Below are 21,198 nucleotides of genomic sequence, written 5' to 3'. Positions count from 1 at the left end.
GGATGGCTGTAGTGGGAAGAGATGGTCACCCCCTCCTGAAGAGCATTAAGATGGTTAAGTCCCAGGGCCTGATAGAACCTATCCCAAGTTATTGAGAAAGGTAAAGGAGGAGACTTCTGGGGCCTTGACATAATTTTATGTAACCTCTTTAGCCAGAGGTAAGGTCCTGGGGGAGGACAGGAATATAGACATTGTTGTTCCTTTGTTTAAGAAGGGAAATAGAGTTAATTCATGGAATTATACACTGGTATGTGCTAATTCGAGGAAGTCCACATGGCTTTGTGTGAGCAGTTTTTGCCTTACAAATGATTAATTTTTTTGAGAAGGTGATGAATGTGATTGATGAGGCTGATGTATAAATAGACGTTAGTGAGGCATAATTAATTTTTTTGAGAAGGTGATGAACGTGATTGATGAGGCTGATGTATAAATAGACATTAGTGAGGCATTTGATTGGGTCCCTCATCACTCATACAAAAGATTAAGATGCATCGGATCCACAGTAATTTAGTAGTTTGGATACAAAGAGTCTGGGTGGAGATCTGTGACTAGTGGTGTTTTGTAGGTATCTGTGTTGAGACCTCTGTTGTTTGTAATGTAGAAATGGCTTGGATGGAAATTTAGATGGTAACTTTTCTGATGACAAGATATTGGCAGAGTTGCAGACATTATACAGATATTGTGTGCAGTTTTGTTTGCCCAGTTGTAGGAAGGACGTGAAGGTTTTGGAGAGAGTTTAGTAAAACTTTACCAAGATGTTGCCTGGATTAGAGGGCATGAGTTATAAAGAGAGGTTGGGCAAACTTGGCTTGTTTTATCTGGAATGTCAGAGGCTGGGGGTGGCGGGGGGGGGGGGGGGGAATACCTGACAGAAGTTTATTGAATGATGAGAGGAGTAGATAGTGTAGACAGTCAGTTTTTTTCCCAGGGTGGAAATGTCAAAAACTAGAGGCTGTAGCTTGAAGGTCAATGGGTAAAAGTTTAAAGGAGATGTCCAGGGCAAATTATTTTGCAGAGTGCCAAGTGTCTGGAGTGGGCTGTCAGGGGTGGGGGTGGTATTTAAAAGGCATTCAGACAGGCAGAAGAGTCTGCAGGGAATGGAGGAATTTGGATCATGTTCAGGCAGAAGGGATGAGTTTGATTTGGTATCATGTTCAGTACAGACACTCTGAGCCTAAAGACCTGTTTCTGTGTTGTACTGTTTTCTGTGAACATCCCAATGGTCTCAACAGAGTAGATGTCAATTTGATGTCTCACTTTCTAAGAGAACATAGAACTGAAGGGTCACTGTGAGGCATCAGCCACTCAAGTTGCATGAGGCAATAATTTCAATCTGAGATTTGTAAATCTTTGGATCGTAGGGCAGCTTACCGGAGTTGAGGTTGCAATCTGACTGCCCTTGCTCCTTTTGAATGGTGAGTTAATACAGAGATTTCATCAGCTGCAGGGGTAATCTAGTTTCCTTACTTTTGGTAATGTAGCCAAGAGGCAATATACAAATAAGAAATGTGGGTCTGAGGATAAAAGCTTCAAAGAATTAAGGAGTGGGAGGGAAAAAGATCACAGGGGATTCTCCATGTACAATTTGAAAAATAGGACCAGAGTCAAGCAAGAGCAGCCTCATCCAGCAGGAGAACAAAGGTGACCCAACTCATTCAAACATTTCAAAATGGAGATCAGGGCATTCATGCTTATCAAATCATGTTCACTCTGATGAATGTTTTCTTTCAATAAACAATTACTTTATGCAACTTTTTTCTTTCTTTCATTAACTTCTCTTCATTACATGTGATGTCAGTTGTCAGCATTATCTGTGATACATAGAGACCTGAACATCACCTTGGAACCTTCCCAGCACCTTGTGGAATTTTCGGTGAAAATAATTTGGATTTCAGAATTTTACTGATTTTGGAATTTCAGAGAAAGAGTACTCAACCTGTACTAACCACCCTCTGGGTGAAAATATTGCCCCTCAGTTTCCTATTAAATTTCTCACTTTAATCTTATATCCTCTAAGTGCTTGATTCCTCAACCCTGGGAAATAGACTGTGGACATTCACCCAATCTATTTCCCTCATTATTTCAATCACTCTATAAGACATCCCTCATTCTCCCAAACTTCAATGAAAAGTGTCCCAGCTCATGAATCTCTTTCCATAACTCAGTGCCCCAGGACTTGGCAGCATCCTCATAAGTCTCCTGTGTACTATTTCCACCTAATGGCATCTTTCCTAGAGGAGAGCGACCAAAACTTCTTCAGTACTGTAACAGAACTGGGAAACCAGACATTCAAACTTCAAATTTCCCACTGATCTAGGAGATGCCCACAATGATTTTTGAATCACAAAGGTAGGCTGGTGATGGGGGAACTAAATTACAATGACAGTGGAAATCTTAAAGCTGTGGGGCAGGTTGATCTATAAGTGGGGTAATGTAGGAGGTTTAAAAGTCGGAAGATCAGTCCAGTCAAGTTTGTTCACATTCAGTGCTGGAAGGGAAATTGCAAATGAATGGAAGGTATGCTTCATGGGTAAGTTTAACATGGGGAGGTAGTGGGATAAAATCCAGACTGAAATAAAATTCCATGGTGGGCAACAAGGACAAAGAGAAAGGAGAGAGGCTGATGAATAGTCTGAACTACAAGTCTCCATGGAGAGAGGAGACTGTTGATACTGGGATCAGGAACAGAAAACAATCCTGTACCCTTGAGCTGTTTAGTTTCAATGTTGGAATAAGCCACTGCCTGATGCTGTGAGCAGCTGTTCCAGTCCTCGGCATCAGAACAGGATTCACAGTCAAACAGTGGAACCTCAGTGTTACAGCTGGGGTTGGTTTTTGTTAACACTGGCAACTTGATGTCAGTCTCAGCCCTTGAGATCATGAGGGAATACAGCAGAGAATATCGACAGTGGGCTGTTGCCTTATCTGCTGGACATGTCCAGAGGGAAGCTGCAGTCTATCTGTTTCCACATGCACAGTCACTGGCTGAGGGTTTATCTAAGTTATCAAATGTAAAACAAATCCTGGTAGCAGCCACAAACTGTGTTTTGTGTCTCTCTGAGCTCCCCATTTGCTGCAGTGGTGAGTGAACTCCTGAACCTCCTTCAATCCAAAGCTCTGACATCTGATCCATTTCAGAGTTGTTTGGGTTGCTTGATGTTTAGGACATGCAATATCATCACCAATCGAAACAACCCTGAGTCAAGCTCTGTTACCGGGACATTTGTATGCATGTGTTAAATCATTTATATTGTTTGGTTTCAAATATTCTAAATTTCTTTTTATTTTTGAAAAGGTTCTCAATCAATCAGAATTTGGTTGAAGTTGAAAGCCGTCTGTGATATTGTCCTCAAGGATTGTTTCATCATTTTCTGTTTCATTTTCATTCCGATGTATGGTAAGTGATCAAATAAACTTGTATGAAAGTGATGAACTCAGTTCTCTGCAGGGTGGTTGGAATGCATTGAGTATCTCAGTCAGTACATTGTAAGATGCTTTATCAGGACCACCAGCATCTGCAGTCTTCAGCCCCACAACTGGGTGCAGGGAAACCTGCTGGAGGTTCAGACAGTAATGGCCAAACATCAACAGTTGAGAACCACCAGAAACACAGCACAGGTCAGTTGAACACATACAGGTCAGATAAATCACTGGAGGACACATAGGTAAACCGGACTGAGTGATGGAACTTCTGGAAAACATTTAATAAAATCCTGATTTTTCATATCATATATCAATCCCTGATATCATACAATCCCATGGCAGGGAAGGTATGGGGACAATTTGTGGATGCTGGAATTGGCTGGAGGTGACCAATTGCATCCACAAGGATCTGTGTTGAAGCTGCAGCTTTGTACCAAGTTCATGCAGTTAACAGGATTAAGAAACATATAATCAAGTTTCCCAGTGACTCAGAGAGAGATGACAATACAAACAAAATAATAACAGCATCAAACCAGAGAGAAAAATAATAAATGCTGTGAATGAACAAATCTCTGGCAATTAGATTTCTTTTCAGCCAAATAAATCATTTGTATTGGACCTAAAACAGACAGAGCAGTATAGTTGCTAAATGATTAATTGTTAGAAGCTGTGGAGGTCCAATAACCTTGTTCTCTGATTATTAAAATGTCACAAATGGGCACAGACAATCATCAATACAATTAATGGAATGCTAGCCTTTGAATCCAAAGCACTGGAATACATGGGGTAGGAGTTACTCTCCAGTAAGGCAAAGCCCTGGTTAGACCACAGCAGGAGGGTGGAGAGCATTTTTATGCCCCACACCACTGGAAGGATGCATTGGCTTTCAAAGTGAAAAATTACTGTAGTGTTAAATTACAAAGAGTTTTTAGAAACTGGAGTTTGTTCCTTGGAAATTAGCAGCTAAGGAGAGATATGTTCTCTCAGGGAAACGTACAGAAGAAATGTGGCAAACATTCAGAAGATATTTGCATGGGGTTGTGCGTAGGTACGTTCCAATGAGACAGGGAAAGGATGGTAGGGTACGAGAACCAAGGTGTACAAAGTCTGTTATAAATCTAGTCAAGAAGAAAATCTAGTCAAGAGGTACGAACGCAAGCTAGCCAGGAATATAAAGGAAGATAGCAAAAGCTTTTTTAGGTATGTGAAGAGAAGGAAGATAGTTAAGAACAATGTTGGGCCCTTGAAGAATGAATTGGGTGAAATTATTATGGGAAACAGAGAAATGGCAGAAGAATTAAATGAGTACTTTAGATCTGTTTTCACTAAGGAAGACACAAGCAATCTCCCAGATGTATGGATGGGCCAAGGACATAGGGTAACAGAGGAAATGAAACAGGTTGACATTCGGAAGGAAACGGTGATGAGAAAACTGATGGGACTGAAGGCTGACAAATCCCCAGGTCCAGATGGTCTGCACCCTAGGGTACTAAAGGAGGTGGCCATGGAAATTGCAGATGCATTGGTAATCATTTTCCAATGTTCCTTAGATTCAGGATCAGTTCCTGAGGATTGGAGAATGGCTAATGTTATCCCACTTTTTAAAAAAGGAGGGAGGGAGAAAACAGAGAACTATCGACCTGTCAGCCTGACATCGGTGGTGGGAAAGATGCTAGCGTCCATTATTAAGGATGAAATAGTGGCATATTTAGATAGCAGTGATAGGATTGGGCCGAGCCAGCATGGATTTACCAAGGGTAAATCATGCTTGACTAATTTGTTGGAGTTTTTCGAGGATGTAACCAGGAAGTTAGACGGGGGAGATCCAGTGGATGTAGTGTACCTCGATTTTCAGAAGGCATTTGATAAGGTCCCACATAGAAGATTGGTGGGTAAAATCAAAGCTCAGGGCATCGGGGGGAAGGCATTGACATGGATAGAAAACTGTTTGGCAGATAGAAAGCAAAGGGTAACGGTGAATGGATGTTTCTCGGAATGGCAGGTGGTGACTAGTTGGGTGCCACAGGGCTTGGTATTGGGACCACAGCTGTTTACCATTTACGTTAACGATTTGGATGAAGGCATAAAAAATAACATCAGCAAATTTGCTGATGATACTAAGCTGGGTGGCAGTGTGACATGTGATGAGGATGTTAGGAGAATTCAGGGTGACTTGGATAGGCTGGGTGAGTGGGCAGATACTTGGCAGATGGCGTTAAATGTGAATAAGTGTGAGGTTATCCACTTTGGGAGTAAGAACAGGAAGGCAGATTATTATCTGAATGGTGTAGAGTTGGGTAAGGGAGAAATACAAAGAGATCTCGGAGTCCTTGTTCATCAGTCACTGAAGGTGAATGAGCAAGTGCAGCAGGCAGTGAAGAAGGCTAATGGAATGTTGGCCTTTATTACAAAGGGAATTGAGTACAAGAGCAAGGAAATCCTCTTGCATTTGTACAGAGCCCTGGTGAGACCACACCTGGAGTATTGTGTACAGTTTTGGTCTCCAGGGTTAAGGAAGGACATCCTGGCTGTAGAGGAAGTGCAGCGTAGATTCATGAGGTTAATTCCTGGGATGTCTGGACTGTCTTACGCAGAGAGGTTAGAGAGACTGGGCTTGTACTCGCTGGAATTAAGGAGATTGAGAGGGGTTCTGATTGAAACATATAAGGTTATTAAGGGATTGGACAAGATAGAGGCAGGAAATATGTTCCAGATGCTGGGAGAGTCCAGTACCAGAGGGCATGGTTTGAGAATAAGGGGTAGGTCATTTAGGACAGAGTTAAGGAAAAACTTATTTTCCCAGAGAGTTGTGGGGGTCTGGAATGCACTGCCTCGGAAGGTAGTGGAGGCCAATTCTCTGGATGCTTTCACGAAGGAGCTAGATAGGTATCTTATGGATAAGGGAATCAAGGGATATGGGGACAAAGCAGGAACCGGGTATTGATAGTAATTGATCAGCCATGATCTCAAAATGGCGGTGCAGGCTCGAAGGGCCGAATGGTCTACTTCTGCACCTATTGTCTATAAAAGAAGAGCTTATGAAAAGTTCAAAAAACTAGGTAATGATAGAGATCTAGAAGATTATAAGGCTAGCAGGAAGGAATACAAGAATGAAATTAGGAAAGCCAGAAGGGCCATGAGAAAGCCTAGGCAGACAGGATTAAGGAAAACGCCAAGGCCTTCTGCAAGTATGTGAAGAGCAAGAGGATAAGACATGAGAGAATAGGACCAATCAAGTGTGACAATGGAAAAGTGTGGATGGAATCTGAGGAGATAGCAGAGGTACTTAATGAATACTTTGTTTCAGTATTCACAATGGAAAAGAATCTTGGCAATTGTTGTGATGACTTGCAGTGGACTGAAAAGCTTGAGCATGTAGATATTAGTAAAGAGGATGTGCTGGAGATTTTGGAAAGCATCAAGTTGGATAAGTCACCAGGACCGGATGGGACGTACCCCAGGCTACTGAGGAGAGTGAGGGACTAGATAGCTGAGCCTCTAGGAATGATCTTTGCATCATTAATGAGGAAGGCAGAGGTTCCAGTGGCTTGAAGGGTTGCGGATGTTACTCCCTTGTTCAAGAAGGGAAGTAGAAATAGCCCATATAGACCACTGAGTCTTACTTCAGTGGTTGGTAAATTGATGGAGAAGATCCTGAGAGGTAGGATTTATGAACATTTGGATAGGTATAATATGATTAGGAATAGTCAACATGGATTTTTCAAAGGCAGGCCATGCCTTATGAGGATGGAACTAAACATATTGATGAAGGTAGAGCTGTAGATGTAGTGTATATAGATTTCAGAAAGGCATTTGCAAGGAACCCCATGCAAGGCCTATTGAGAAAGTAAGGAGGCATGGGATCTAAGGGGACATTGTTTTGTGGACCCAGAACTGGCTTGCTCAAAGAAAGCAAAGAGTGGTTGTAGACAGGTCATATTCTGCATGGAGGTCAGTGACCAGCAGTGTGCCTCAGGGATCTGTTCTGGGACCCTTACTCTTTGTGATTTTTATAAATGACCTGGATGAGGAAGTGGAGGGATGGGTTAGTAAATTTGCTGATGACACAAAGATTGGGGGTGTTGTGGATAGTGTGGAGGGCTGTCAGAGTTTACAGTGAGACATTGATAGGATGCAAAAGTGTGCTGAGAAGTGGCAGATGGAGTTCAACCCAGATAACTGTGAGGTGGTTCATTTTGGTAGGTCAAATATGATGGCAGAAAATAGCATTAATGGTAAGACTCTTGGCAGTGTGGAGGATCAGAGAGATCTTGGGGTCTGAGTCCATAGGACACTCAAAGCTGCTGCGCAGGTTGATTCTGTGGTTAAGAAGGCGTATGGTGTATTGGCCTTCTTCAATCATGGAATTGAGTTTATGAGCCAAGAGGTAATGTTGTAGCTATATAGGACCCTGGTCAGATCGCACTTGGAGTACTGTGCTCAATTCTGGTTGCCTCACTACAGGAATGATGTGGAAGCCATAGAAAGGGTGTAGTGGATATTTACAGGGATGTTTCCTGGATTTGGAGCATGCCTTATGAGACTAGCTTGAGTGAACTCCGCCTTTTCTCTTTGGAGTGATGGAGGATGAGAGGTTGCCTGATAGAGGTGTACTAGATGATGAGAGGGATTGATTGCGTAGATAGTCAGAGGCTTTTTCTCAGGGCTGAAATGGCCAGCACAAGAGGGCATAGTTTTCAGGTGCTTGGAAATAGGTGCAGAGGAGTTGTCAGGGTTAAGTTTTTCTCAGTCCTGACGAAGGGTCTCGGCCTGAAACGTCGACTGTACTTCTTCCTATAGATGCTGCCTGGCCTGCTGCATTCCACCAGCACTTTGTGTGTGTTGCTTGAATTTCCAGCATCTGCAGATTGCCTCATGTTTGCATTTTGGAAGTCACAGTACCTCTGTCTCTGCACTGAGTCCACCTCTTCTCCTGCCTTCTCAGTAGAATGGATTCTACTTCTCAGTGCAGAGTGGATTTACAAGGATGTTGCCTGAATTGGGGAGTATGCCTTATGAGACTGATAAAAGTGTATACACTGATGAGAGCCATTGATTGGGTGGATAGCCAGAGGCTTTTTCCCGGAGCTGAAATGGCTAACATGAGAGGGCATAGTTTTAAGGTGCTTCGAAGTAAGTACAAGGGGGATATCAGAGATAAGTTTTCACTCTGAGAGTGGTGGGTGCATGGAATGCACTGCCAGAGAAGGTGGTGGAGGCAGATCCAATGGTGTCTTTTAAGAGACTCTAAGTTAGGTACATGGAGCTTAGAAAAATAGAGGGGTCTACAGTAGGGAAATTCTCGGCAGCTTCTAGAGAGAGTCACATGGTTGGCAAAAAATTATGGGTCAAAGGGCATGTAATGTGCTGTAGATTATCTATGTTTCTATGCTTCTACGTGCCATGTGCTAGTGAGGCAAGAACTCAGAAGAATATACAGTTTAATACTTGGCTAAGGAGTTTTTGTAGGAGGGAGGGCGTAAGCTTTCTGGATCATTGGGCTGTCTTCCAGGGAATCCTGGATGTTTACAGAAGGGACAGTTTGCATCTGAACTGCAGGGGGACTGATATCCTCGTGGGCAGGTTTGTTAATGCTGCATGTTGGTGTTTAAACTAGAGTTGCAAGGCGATGGGAACCAGAGTGCGGGAACAGTTAAAGGTTGTGAAGGAAGACCTTAGTAAGACCTCAGACAAAGTTCAGAATCAAAAGGTTGAGTACGTTGCGACTAGTGTCCTGAGCTGCGTATATGTCAATCTGAGAGGCATCGTAGGAAAGGCAGATAATAGCGCTGAAGATCCAGTAACAGGTGTACAAACAGAGGCAATGTGTAGTGAGGAGAGGATGTTGACAGGGCAAAATTGCAGTCAACAGGATGAGCTGTAACGTAAAAGGTGGACAAAATCAAAAAGAGTGAATACAGGACTGAAGGTGTTGTATTTGAATGTGGACAATATACACAATAAGGTAGATGAACTTGCAGCACAGTTGCATATTGGTAAGTATGATGTTGTAGTCATCAGCGAATCATGGCTGAAAGATTATAGCTGGAAGTTTAATGTCCAAGTATACACATTGTATCGAAAGGACAGGCAGGATGGTAGAGGGGGAGGCATTGCTCTCCTCGTAAAAAACGAAAGCAAGTTATTAGAAAGAGGTGGCAGAGGGTCAGAGTGTGGTGAGTCACTGTGGATAGAGCTAAGAAACTGCAAGAGTGAAAAGACCCTGATGGGAGTTGTATACAGACCCCCAAACAGTAGTTAGGGTGTGGCTGACAAATTGCAACAGCAGATAGAAAACACATGCCAAAAGGGCCATGTTACAATAGTCATTGGGGACTTTGACATGCAGGTACTTTGGGAAAATCAGGTTGGTGCTGGATTACAGGAGTGGAAATTTATAGAGTGCTATCAGATGGCTTTTGAGAGCATCTTGTGGTTAAGCCCACTAGAGGTTCAGCTATTATGGACTGGGTGTTGTGCAATTGATTACAGAGTTTCAGGTAAAAGATCCCTCGGGGGTGAGTGATCATAATATGAGCAAATTCAACTTGAAATATGAAGAGAAGCTAAAGTCGGATGTATTTCCGTAATAGACCATAAGACATAGGAGCAGAAATAGGTTGTCTGGCCTCTCGAGCCCGCTCCACCATTCACTCATGGCTGATCCTTTTTTCTCCTCCTCAGTTCCCCTCCCAGGCCTTCTACCCTCAACCTTTGATTCTGTGTTCAATCAAGAACCTATCAATTTCTGCCTTAAATGCACCCAACAACCTGGCTTCCACAGCTGCCTGTGGTAACAAATTCCACAATTTCACCACCCTCTGGCTAAAGAAATTGCTCCACATCTCTGTTTTGAGCAGACGCATCTCTATTCTGAGGCTGTGCCCTCTTGTCCTAGACTCTCCCACCTTGGGAAACATTTTTTACACATCTACTCTGTCTAGACATTTTAACATTAGAAAGGTTTCAATGAGATCCCCCCTCATCTTTCTAAATTCCATCGAATACAGACCCAGAGCCATCAAACGTTCCTCGTATGATAACACTTTCATTCCCAGAATCATCCTTGTGAACCTCCTCTGAACCCTCTCCAATGCCAGCAATGCCTCTTTTCTGATATAAGGAGCCCAAAACTGTTCACACTCAATGTAAGGCCTCACTGGTGCCTTATAAAGCCTCAGCATCACATCCCTGCTCTTGTATTCTAGACTTCTTGAAATGAATGCTAACATGGCCTTTGCCATCCTCGCCACCAACTCAACCTGCAAGCTAACCTTTAGGGTGTTCTGCACAAGGACTTCCAAGTCCTTTTGCATCTCAGATTTTGGATTTTCTTCCCTTTTAGAAAGTAGTTTGCACTTTTATTTATACTGCCAAAGTGCATGGCCATGCATTCTCCAACATTGTATTTCATTTGCCACTTTCCTGCCCATTCTCCTAATCTGCTGAATTCTTTCTTCTGTTTCCTGAATACTACCTGCCCCTCCACCAATTTTCATATCATCTGCAAACTTGGCATCAAAGCCATCTTTTCCATCATCTAATTCATTTATATACAGCATAAAAAAAGTGGTCCCAACACCGACCCCTGCGGAACACCACTAGTCACCGGCAGCCAACCAAAAAAGGATCCTTTTATTCCCACTCACTGCCTTCTTCCAATCAGGCAATGCTCTAAACATGTTAGTAATTTTCCTATAATACCATGGGCTCTTAACTTGGTAAGCAGATTCATGTGTGGCACCTTGTCAAAAGCCTTTTGAAAGTCCAACTATACAACATCCACTGCATCCCCTTTATCTATCCTACTTGTAATCTCCTCAAATAATTCCAATAGGTTCTTCAGGCAAGAATTTCCCTTAAGGAAATCACGCTGACTTTGTCTTATCTTGTCTTGTGTTACCAAATACCCCATAACCTCATCCTTAACATCCTAACATCTTCCCAACCACTGAGGTCAAGCTAACTGGTCTATAGTTTTCTTTCTGCTGCTTTCCTCCTTTTTTAAATAGTGTAGTGACATTTGCAGTTTTCCAGTTCTCTGGCACCATGCCAGAGTCCAATGACTTTGAAAGATCATTGCTGATGCTTCCAAAATCTCTAACATGATCTCTTTCAGAACCTCAGGGTGCAGTTCATCTGGTCTTTATGATACTTATGTATCCTTAAGTCTTTCAGCTTTTTGAACACCTTCTCCCTTGTAACTGCAATCACTTCTCTTCCCTCACACCCTTCAACATCTGCCGCACTGCTAGTGAAAGCTAATGCAAAATAAAATGGAGTAAAGGGAATTAAGAGGCATGAGAGAGGAGTTGGCCAGAATTGATTGAAAAAGAACACTGGCAGAGATGACTGCAGAGCAACAATGGCTTGAATTTCTGGAAGAATGGTATATACATCCCAGAGAGAAAGAAGTGTTCTAAAGGGAAAATTTCACAAGCATGACTAATAAGAGAATTGAAAGCCAACAAAAAAATCCAAAGAGAGGGCATATAATAGAGCAAAAATTAGTGGGAAGTTTTTAAAAACCAACAGAAGGCAACTAAAAAAGTAATTTTAAGAAGGGAAAGATGGAATACAAAAGTAAGCTAGCCAATGTTATTAAAGATGATACCAAGATTTTCTTCAGATACATGAGGTACAAAAGAGAGGCAAAGTGGATATCGGACCACTGGAAATTGATGCTGGAGAGGTAGTAATGGGGGGCAAGGAAATGGCGGATGAACTGAATAATTATTTTGCATCAATCTTCACAATGGAAGACACTTGCAGTATGTCAGAAGTTCCAGGTGTCAGGAGCATGAATTGTGTTAAGTTACCATAACTGGAGAGAAGGTTCTTGGGAAACTGAAAGGTCTGAAATTAAATAAGTCACCTGGACCAGATAATGTACACCCCAGAGTTCCAAAAGAGGTGGCTGAAGAGATCGTGGAGGCACTAGTAATCATCTTCCAAGAATCACAAGATTCTGGAATGTCTCCAGGAGACTAGAAAATTGCGAATGTCACTCCACACTTCAAGAAGGGAGAGAGGCAGAAGAAAAGAAACTATAGGCCTGTTAGTCTGACCTCAGTAGTTGGGAAGATGTTGGAATTGATTGAGGATGAGTTCTCAGGGTTCTTGGAGTCACACGATAAAATGGGCTATAATCAGCATGGTTTCCTCAATGGAAAACCTTGCCTGACAAACCTGTTGGAATTCTTTGAAGAAATAACGCGGGATAAACAAAGGAGAATTGGTTGATGTTGTGTACTTGGATTTTCAGAAGGCTTTTGACAAGCTGCCACAAGCAGCTTAACAAGCTACGAGCCCATGGTCTTACAGGAAAGATTCTAGCATGCATAAAGCAGTGGCTAATATGCAGGGACAAATAGTGAGAATAAAAGGAGCCTTTTCTGCCTGGCTGCAGGTGACTAGTGGTGTTCCGCAAGTGTCTGTGTTGGGATTGATACATTTTACATTATATGTCAGTGATTTGGGTTATGGAATTGATGGCTTTGTTGCAAAGTTGGCAGACGAGATGAAGACAGGTGGAAGAAATAGAGAGGCTACAGAAGGACATAGACAGAATGGACCGAGAAATGACAGATGGAAGACAGTGTAGGGAAGTGTCTGGTCATGCACTTTGTTATGTAAATGAAAGGGTTCACTGTTTTCTAAATGGAGATAAAATACTAAAAACTGAGTTGCAACGGGACTAAGGAGTCCTTGTGCAGGATTCCTTAAAAGCTATTTTGCCGATTGAGTAAGCGCTGAGGAAGGCAAATGCAATGTTTGCATCCATTTCAAAAAGACCAGAATATAAAAGCAAGGATGTAATATTGAAACTTTAAGGAACACTCATGAGGCCTCACTTGGAGTATTGTGATCCGGTTTTGGCCCCTTATCATAGAGAGGGTGTGCTGACACTGGAGAGGGTTCCAAGGAGTTTCACAAAAATGGTTCCTGGATTGAATGGCCGATTAGATGAAGAGCGTTTGATGGTCTGTATTCACTAGAATTCTGAAAAGTGAGGTTTGATCTCGTTGAAACCTATTGATAAAAGCCTTGATAAAGTGGATGTGGAGATGATGTCTCCTATGGCAAGACAGTCTAAGACCAGAGGACACGGCCTTAGAATAGAGGGGAGTTCTTTTAGAACAGAGATCAGGAGGAATTTATTTAGCTAGACAGTGGTAAACCTGTGGAACTCTTTACCATTTACAGCTGTGGAGTCCAATTTTTTATGTATACTTAAGGCTGAGGTTGATAGATTCTTGATTGCTTAAGGTATGAAGGGATAATGGGAGAATTGGGGCTGAGAGGAAAATTGGATCAGCCACAAGGAAATGATAGTGCAGACACGATGGACCAAATGGCCTACTTCTGCTCCTGTATCTTATTGTCTTATTCTCTTATATCTCATCTGTCGCTGATGATTTTTTTCCACCTTGAAACTCTTCAAAGAATCCATCATCCCTCCTTCCTGATCTCAAAATGCCTTGTACATTGGCATGCCCAAACTGTTCTCACTATGCTCCCTGTCCTTCTCCCTGGTGAATATGATGCAAAGTATTCATTCTGTTCCTCACCCACATCCTCGGACTCCAAGCACAAATACACTAATCTTGAGTGGTCGCATGCACTCCCTCGTTTCTGTATTTTAATGTAAGTACAAAAGGTCTCAGGATTCTCTTTATTCCTGCTTGCCAATGACATTTCATGGTCTCTTTTGGCCTTCCTGATCCCATGCTGAGTTCTCTCCTGCTACCTCTATTCTTAGAGTCCCTGTCTGGCTTTAGCTTCCTAAATTGGTCCTTTCCAGATGAGAAAGGTTTGGTACAGGTCGAATATTGGCCGTGTTCCTGTGCCTGAGAGAGTATTAAAGCAGCAGGGCCCAAGTTCAAGAGAGAGGAACAACTTGCTGTTTTGGCTGATTTAAGCATGGGCTAGATTGAAAAGATCAAAGTACTGAGGCCAGAGGAGAGGGACAGCCCAGTGTTCAGCTCGTTGCTCCATGAGCTTCGAATGTTATTTGCTCACTTTTATAGTTTTTGTGATTTGTTTTATTTTCTGTACATTGGGTGTTTGATGGTCTTTTTTTAATGTGTTTTGTTGGGTTTCTTTGTTTTGTGACTACCTGTAAGGAGACAATCTCAAAGTTGCATATTCCATACATATTTTGAAAATAAATGTACTTTGAACTTTAGAAATATTAACTAAGCTTATTTTCTTTTTGACTGAATTCATAATGCTCTGTCATCCAGGGTTCCATAACCCTGCCATCCTTGTCCTTTCTACTGACTGGAACGTGCCAGTCCTGAGCTCTGATGATCTGGTCTTTAAACAACTCCCACGTCAGATGTGGACTTGTCCAATAACAGCTGCTCGCAATTAACTTCCCCTAGCTCCTGTCCAATAATGTCATAATTTGCCTTCACCCAAGTTCATACTTTCCCACAAGGCCCAGACTTATAACACTGGACAACAAATGTTTTCAAAAGTGTTGCTTCCTCAGAATTGTTTTTGTTTAAGATAGACTGCTTGAAGATGAACACAAATATAATTTCAGACTACTTGTATCGCTTAGGAATCTGGAGAAACAGCAAATTAACTTTTATTGAATATAATGTGTTTAATTGCATAATGGTGCTGATGCTTTAATAGTTCAACTAAGTTAAAAATATTTTGTTAATGATTTTCATTTGTCCTCACTGTCTGAGGCTTCTTGCTTAAGTGTCCAACAATAGTCTGCTAGCATTGATGATCCCAGTTGCCATGATACCACTTGTCCTTGGTCGCAATGTCCTGGTGAAACCTTTCACCATATTCGTCACTGACTGCACCAAGATCAGCAGGGAAGAAGTCCAAGTGTGAATGCAGAAAATGAATTTTCAGTGACATGTTACACTTCATGGTTTTGTATGCTTTAAGCATGTTGTCAAGCAGCTCAGTGTAGTTTGGTACCTAGTGACAGCAAACCCCATCCTTCCAATCTTGAACCAAGTAGCTCTGCCTTAGCTTTTGACAAATCTAAGTCCCCAAACAGGTCATTTAATTCTGGCTGTTTTATCAGATGAGGATAACCAGGCATAAATAACACTCACTATGCTATTGCTTGAAGAACATGTGCATCAACATGCGTCCAAACAGCACCTGTAAATGTGAGCAGCTTTGATAGCCTGTCCGCCAGCATCTGAACCTGACTAAGCATGTCCAGGCATGCCGAAAACAACATTTACATAGCACCTACACTGAGTGCATGGCCAGGCATGCTTGGACTGACCAAAACAGCTTGCTTTGTGGGCATTATACTAGAAGATTTAAAATATGATGGGAAATCATAAAAATAGGTTATATCTACAAAATGGATTGTGATAGGAAAATTCTACGGTGATTTTCATGATCAGCAGCCCAAAGTCCATAAAATACACCCAAAAGTGTTCAGGAAGCAAAATCTTTCTTGTCCAGTGCAATTATTTATAACTTAAAATGTAAATAGTTGTGATCGCAAATGCCAAAATAGTCTCCTATAAAATACTGGTCACCTGTCTGGACTCATGTCCCAAGACAATGTTCAGTATGGTCCCTCCTCTACTGGGGCAAGTCACAAACTGTTTCAAGAAACCCTCCTGAATTCAGTGAAGAAACAGAGTGATCTCTGTGAGTCTCAATGTCCATCATTTAATGACAGTATTATAATGGCTCAGATACATTGACATCACAATGACGTCACAGTGTCAGCTCACGTATGAGGCAGAAGTTTATTGTTTCTGGGTTCACATCCTCAAGCCCCAACCCAGCATCATCATGAGAATAGGAGGGGTTTCAGTGAGAGGCTCACCTTCACCCTGTGAGGGCAGACAGATGAGGAATAACTGTGCCTTTACCAGGATCTAGTGCTGAGCAACTCTGAAAGCTCACTCTCAGAGACCTCCACTTTTGGTTGAGACATTAAGCCAAGGTCCCTTTTATGCTTATTGGGAAGATAGAAGTGATCCCTTGGTGTTATTTCCATAAGAGAAAAGGAGTTCTTGTCAGTTTTGGAAGAATTAATTCTGTGAACCAGCATCACTAAAACAGCCTGTCTGGTTTCTATCCCATACTGTTTGTTCAGTCTTTCTCAGTGCAGAGTGGATACCTCATTCCCTCTAGCACCGACTGCACTGAAAGTACTTCACTGTTTGAGACTTGCTTCTGGACCAGAGAGGGGTGAAAGGTTCAGGGATACTGGAAGTTCTAGTTGAAAAATAAATCATTGTGACTCCCCCCCCAAAGGAATAAACTGAATTTTAGATATTTTTGTGCGGCATCATTGAACAGATATTAAGGACAAGAGACACAGTCTGAAATGCAGCAATTTGCAACTTGAGTCTCTGATATCAGACAAAAAGCAACTGGTGACAATGAGCATTATGTATGCATCAGATGACCACATGAGCATCAATGTTCCCTCCAAGAAAAAGCATTGTTTCCTCGAACGTACCCCTACCACAACATTGATATCAGCTAGAACTCCCTCTTGCGAAAGTAATGGGAAAAATTACTTGACAAAATGTGGAATGGAGCTAGTAACCAATTGCACCCACCCACCCCTGTGAGGGCTAACTTCTGGACCCAATTATCAGTGGTCGATGAGGCAAAGACAGATTAGACTGAAGTTGGGTGATTCAGTGAGTTTCCAGTGAAATTTTTGGACAGCTCCATAACCAATTGTCATGGATATCGAGAGTCAAACCATGGACCATGTGGGATGTCTGGCTGCAGTGTCGTGCACTCCTCAAGGTGTGGCCATTGGAACACCAGAAGATGCAGCCAGTGCAGAATATTGACAGCAAGTGACCAGGATAGATTAGACTGCAGGGAATAATTCAGGTCTGGAATAACAGGTCAGCGTGTTGTTATCCCACATCGGAGGCCATGCAGAGTCAGTTGGTTCAGTCATGTAGACAAGTTAGCAAGTCTGGGCAGGGGTTGGTACATTTCCTGCCCTCTGGAGATAAGTGGAATAGTTTGGTTGTTTGTAACAACAGGCAGCTGTTATGGTCATTTATCTGATTAATTGTTGCATGTTTACACATTTGAATTTATTTTTAGTTGCAGGCCTTTCCAACACGGCAATTGTTAGTATCGCCTTGTCAATCATGCTGCCATTTGTGATCATTTTAATTCTGATGTATCGGTTCCTAAAGAAGAGTTTGGATAAAGGTATCTGTCAAATGTATTTTTACACTTGTGTATCAACTTCAGTCACATCTCCAAGAAATTTTAGACTCACTTTAACAAAAACAAGATGTAAATAGAAAAAATTGATGTTGCAATCAAGCTTGTGTACACCATTTGCACTGGCAGCTCATTCCACACTCTCGTGACCCTCTAAGTGAAGAAGTTTCTCATCATGTTCCCCTTAAACATTTCACCTTTCACCCTTAACCCATGACCTCTGGTTGTAGTCCCACCAAACCTCTGTGGAAAAAGTCTGCTTCCATTTACCCTGTCTATACCCCTTATAATTTTGTAAACCTCTATCAAATCTCCTCTCAATCTTCCACATTCCAAGGAATAAAGTCCTAACCTATTCAATCTTTCCTTATATTTTAAGTCCTACAGACTTGGCAACATCCTTGTAAATTTTCTCTGTACTCTTTCAACCTTATTTATATCTTTCCTGTAGGTAGGAGACCAAAACTGCCTACAATACTCCAAATTAGTCCTCACCAACGTCTTATACAACTTCAATATAACGTCCCATCTCCTATACTCTGATTTATGAAGGCCGAAGTGTCAAATGGTTTATTTCCAACCTTATCTACATGTGACATCACTTTCAATGAATATTTGACCTGTATTCCCAGATCCCTTTCCTCTACAGCACTCCTCAGTGGCCTGCAATTCATTGTGTAACACCTACCCTGGTTGGTCCTTCCGAATTGCAACACCTCACACTTGACTACAATAAATTCCATCTGCCATTTTTCAGCCCATTTTTCCAATTGGTCCAGGTCCTGCTGCAAGCTTTGATCATCTTTCTTGCTGCCCACTCCACACACAATCTTGGGTATCTGCAAATTTGCTGGTCTGGTTAACTACACGATCATCCAGATCATTGATATTGACGGCAAGCAACAATGGACCCTGCAGCACTCCACCAGTTACAGGCCTTCAGTCTTAGAGGCAACCCTCTACTACCACTCTCTGCCTTTTCCCACAAAACCATTGTCTAATCCAATTTACTACCTCATCTTGAATGCCAAGCAACTGAATCTTTATGACTAAACTCCCATATGGGACCTTGTCAAGTGCCCTGCCAAAGTCCATTATTGACAACATCCACTGCCTTGCCTTCATCAGCTTTCCTAGCAACTTCCTCAAAACTCAATAAGATTCATTAGACATGACCTACCATGCACAAAGTCATTCTGACTATCCCTAATCAGTCACTGTCTTTCCAAATACTTGTATATCCAATCCCTTAAAATACCTCCCAATAACTTTCCCACAACTGCCACCAGACTCAATGGTCTATGATTTTGTGGTTTATTTTTAGATCTTTTCTTGAACAGCAGAAAAACATTGGCAATCCTCCAATCCTCTGATACCTCACCTGATGCTAAGGATGATTTAAATATCTCTGCTAGGGCCCCAGCAATTTTTGCACTTGCCTCCCACAGGGTCCAAGGAAAGACCTTGTCAGGCCTTGGGGATTTTTACATCCTGATTGTTTCAAGATAGCAAACACCTCCTCCTCTGTTATCTGTATAGGTCCTTGACTTCATCACTGTATTGCCTCATGTTTATAGATTCTGTGTCTGTCTCCTGAGTAAATAGAATGTAAAGAAATTCATTTTAAAATCAACCCATCTCTTTTGGCTCTAAGCATAGATTACCATACTGGTCTTCCAGAGGACCAAATTTTGTCCCCGGTAATCCTTTTGCAAGAAAGCTTGTGGACTGCAGAACATGGGGAGGTGAAATATAAAGTCAGAGTGTTCTGAAAGAACAGATGAGCAATTTAATATTGAGCCATTGTGCGTGAGTTAATGTGGGTAATGTTTTGGATGAGCAGGTGAGGGCATTAGATACAAAGCATGATAGGAGAGAATGTAAATGGTCAGATCAGAGGTAACAAATGGAAGACTGTTTAACTCTCCGGTTGAGGAACTGCAGCGGTAATATGGCTATGTGGTTCTGGGAGTTCCTGATGTTGGGTCAGTCACAAAACCATTGGGTTTTACTGTCACAGCTCTGAACTTGAATAGTGCTGCTAACAATTACTGACCCTCATCTTTCAGGGATCTCAACTGCCCCAACAGCAACCACTGATTCTGCTGGTGCTGATTTTTCTTTCGCCCCCCCTCCCCCCACACCCTCTGTTGAATCAACTGACCCTCTGTTTTAGTTTTGTCATTTAAGTGAGTGTGACGTAGATTTCCCAGACTTGTATGTGGACCCTGGGATGATCTGGTGGCAATCTCCACCAGTATGATCGGGCATATGGAGCTATGCCATGGGTTAAACATGTCCCATTGAATGTCCTGAGGAGCTAAATGCTAACTCCCGTGCCAACGTTCTGCATCGCTTTAATAAAAACTGACTGAGCTGGGAATGTTCTCCAGGTCAGGCAGCATCTGTGGAGGGCAGTGTTTCTAATTGATAAGCTTTAGTAATTGATAAGTTTAGACTTGGAAATTTTAAAAATAAGAAAATGTTTTCATTGCAGGAGAAGGTGAGAGGAACCAAGGGAACGACAGGAAAGTGCGTGGTAAGTGGAGATCAAAAGAATATTTAGGTGTTGGTCAAAGCACAGTTGGTAATTGTAGCCCCAGTAACATAGTAACATCTGTGACTCTCAGAGTTCATCATTTAATTACAATATTATAATGGTCCATACACTGAGATGTCGCAGTGTCTTTTCATGGATATGCCAACAGTTTATTGTCACTGGGTTAGTATCTTGGAATCCTGACCCAGCATCACCATGAGAACAACAGAGATTTCAGTGGGAGGCTCACTAACCATTAGACCGTAAGATATAGGAGCAGAAGTAGGCTATTCAGCCCATCGAGTCTGCTCCACCATTCAATCATGGGCTGATCCAATACTAACAGTCTTCCCACTCCCCTGCCTTCACCCCATATCCTCTGATGCCCTGGCTAATCAAGAACCTATCTATCTCTGCCTTAAATGCACCCAATGACTTGACTTCCATAGCCACTTGTGGCAACAAATTCCACAGATTTACCATCCTCTGACTAAAGTAATTTCTCTGCATCTCAGTTCTAAATGGACGTTCTTCAATCCTGAAGTTGCACATAATTGTCCTAGAATCCCGTATCATGGGGAATAACTTTCCCATATCTAATCTGTTCAGGCCTTTGAACATTTGAAATGTTTCTATGAGATCCCCCCCTCATTCTCCTGAACTCCAGGGAATACAGCTCAAGAGCTGCCAGATATTCCTCATACAGTAACATTCTCATTCCTGGAATCATTCTCGTGAATCTTCTCTGAACCCGCACCAATGTTAGTATATCCTTTCTAAAATAAGGAGTCCAAAACTGCACACAATACTCCAAATGTGGTCTCACGAGTGTCTTATAGAGCCTCAACATCACACCCCTGCTCTTATATTCTTTACCTCTAGAAATGAATGCCAGCATTACATTCACCTTCTTCACCACCGACTCAACCTGGGGTTAACCTTTTGGGTATCTTGCACAAGGACTCCCAAGTCCCTTTGCATCTCTGCATTTTGAACTCTCTTTCCATCTAAATAATAGTCTGCCCATTTATTTC

At 42.1% G+C, this 21,198-nt stretch overlaps 1 protein-coding gene across 3 annotated transcripts in view; it reads left to right on the top strand.

The window, feature by feature from the left end:
• LOC140717289 (uncharacterized) overlaps positions 1 to 21,198 on the top strand; it is a 165,807-nt gene that overhangs the window by 87,551 nt on the left and 57,058 nt on the right. For 2 of the 3 annotated variants that reach the window (XM_073030727.1, XM_073030742.1), the window contains exons 7-9: positions 3,296 to 3,397; positions 17,500 to 17,610; positions 20,123 to 20,164. In XM_073030727.1, the coding sequence (XP_072886828.1) occupies positions 3,296 to 3,397; positions 17,500 to 17,610; positions 20,123 to 20,164 (255 nt within the window). The remainder of the gene's footprint in view (positions 1 to 3,295; positions 3,398 to 17,499; positions 17,611 to 20,122; positions 20,165 to 21,198) is intronic. The other variant, XM_073030734.1, reaches the window with a different exon arrangement.

This window comes from Hemitrygon akajei, chromosome 2 (genome assembly GCF_048418815.1).
Source record: "Hemitrygon akajei chromosome 2, sHemAka1.3, whole genome shotgun sequence".
NCBI classification, from domain to species: Eukaryota; Metazoa; Chordata; class Chondrichthyes; order Myliobatiformes; family Dasyatidae; genus Hemitrygon; species Hemitrygon akajei.
Note: the sequence above shows the minus strand (reverse complement) of the source record. Positions and strands in the feature narration are given on the sequence as shown.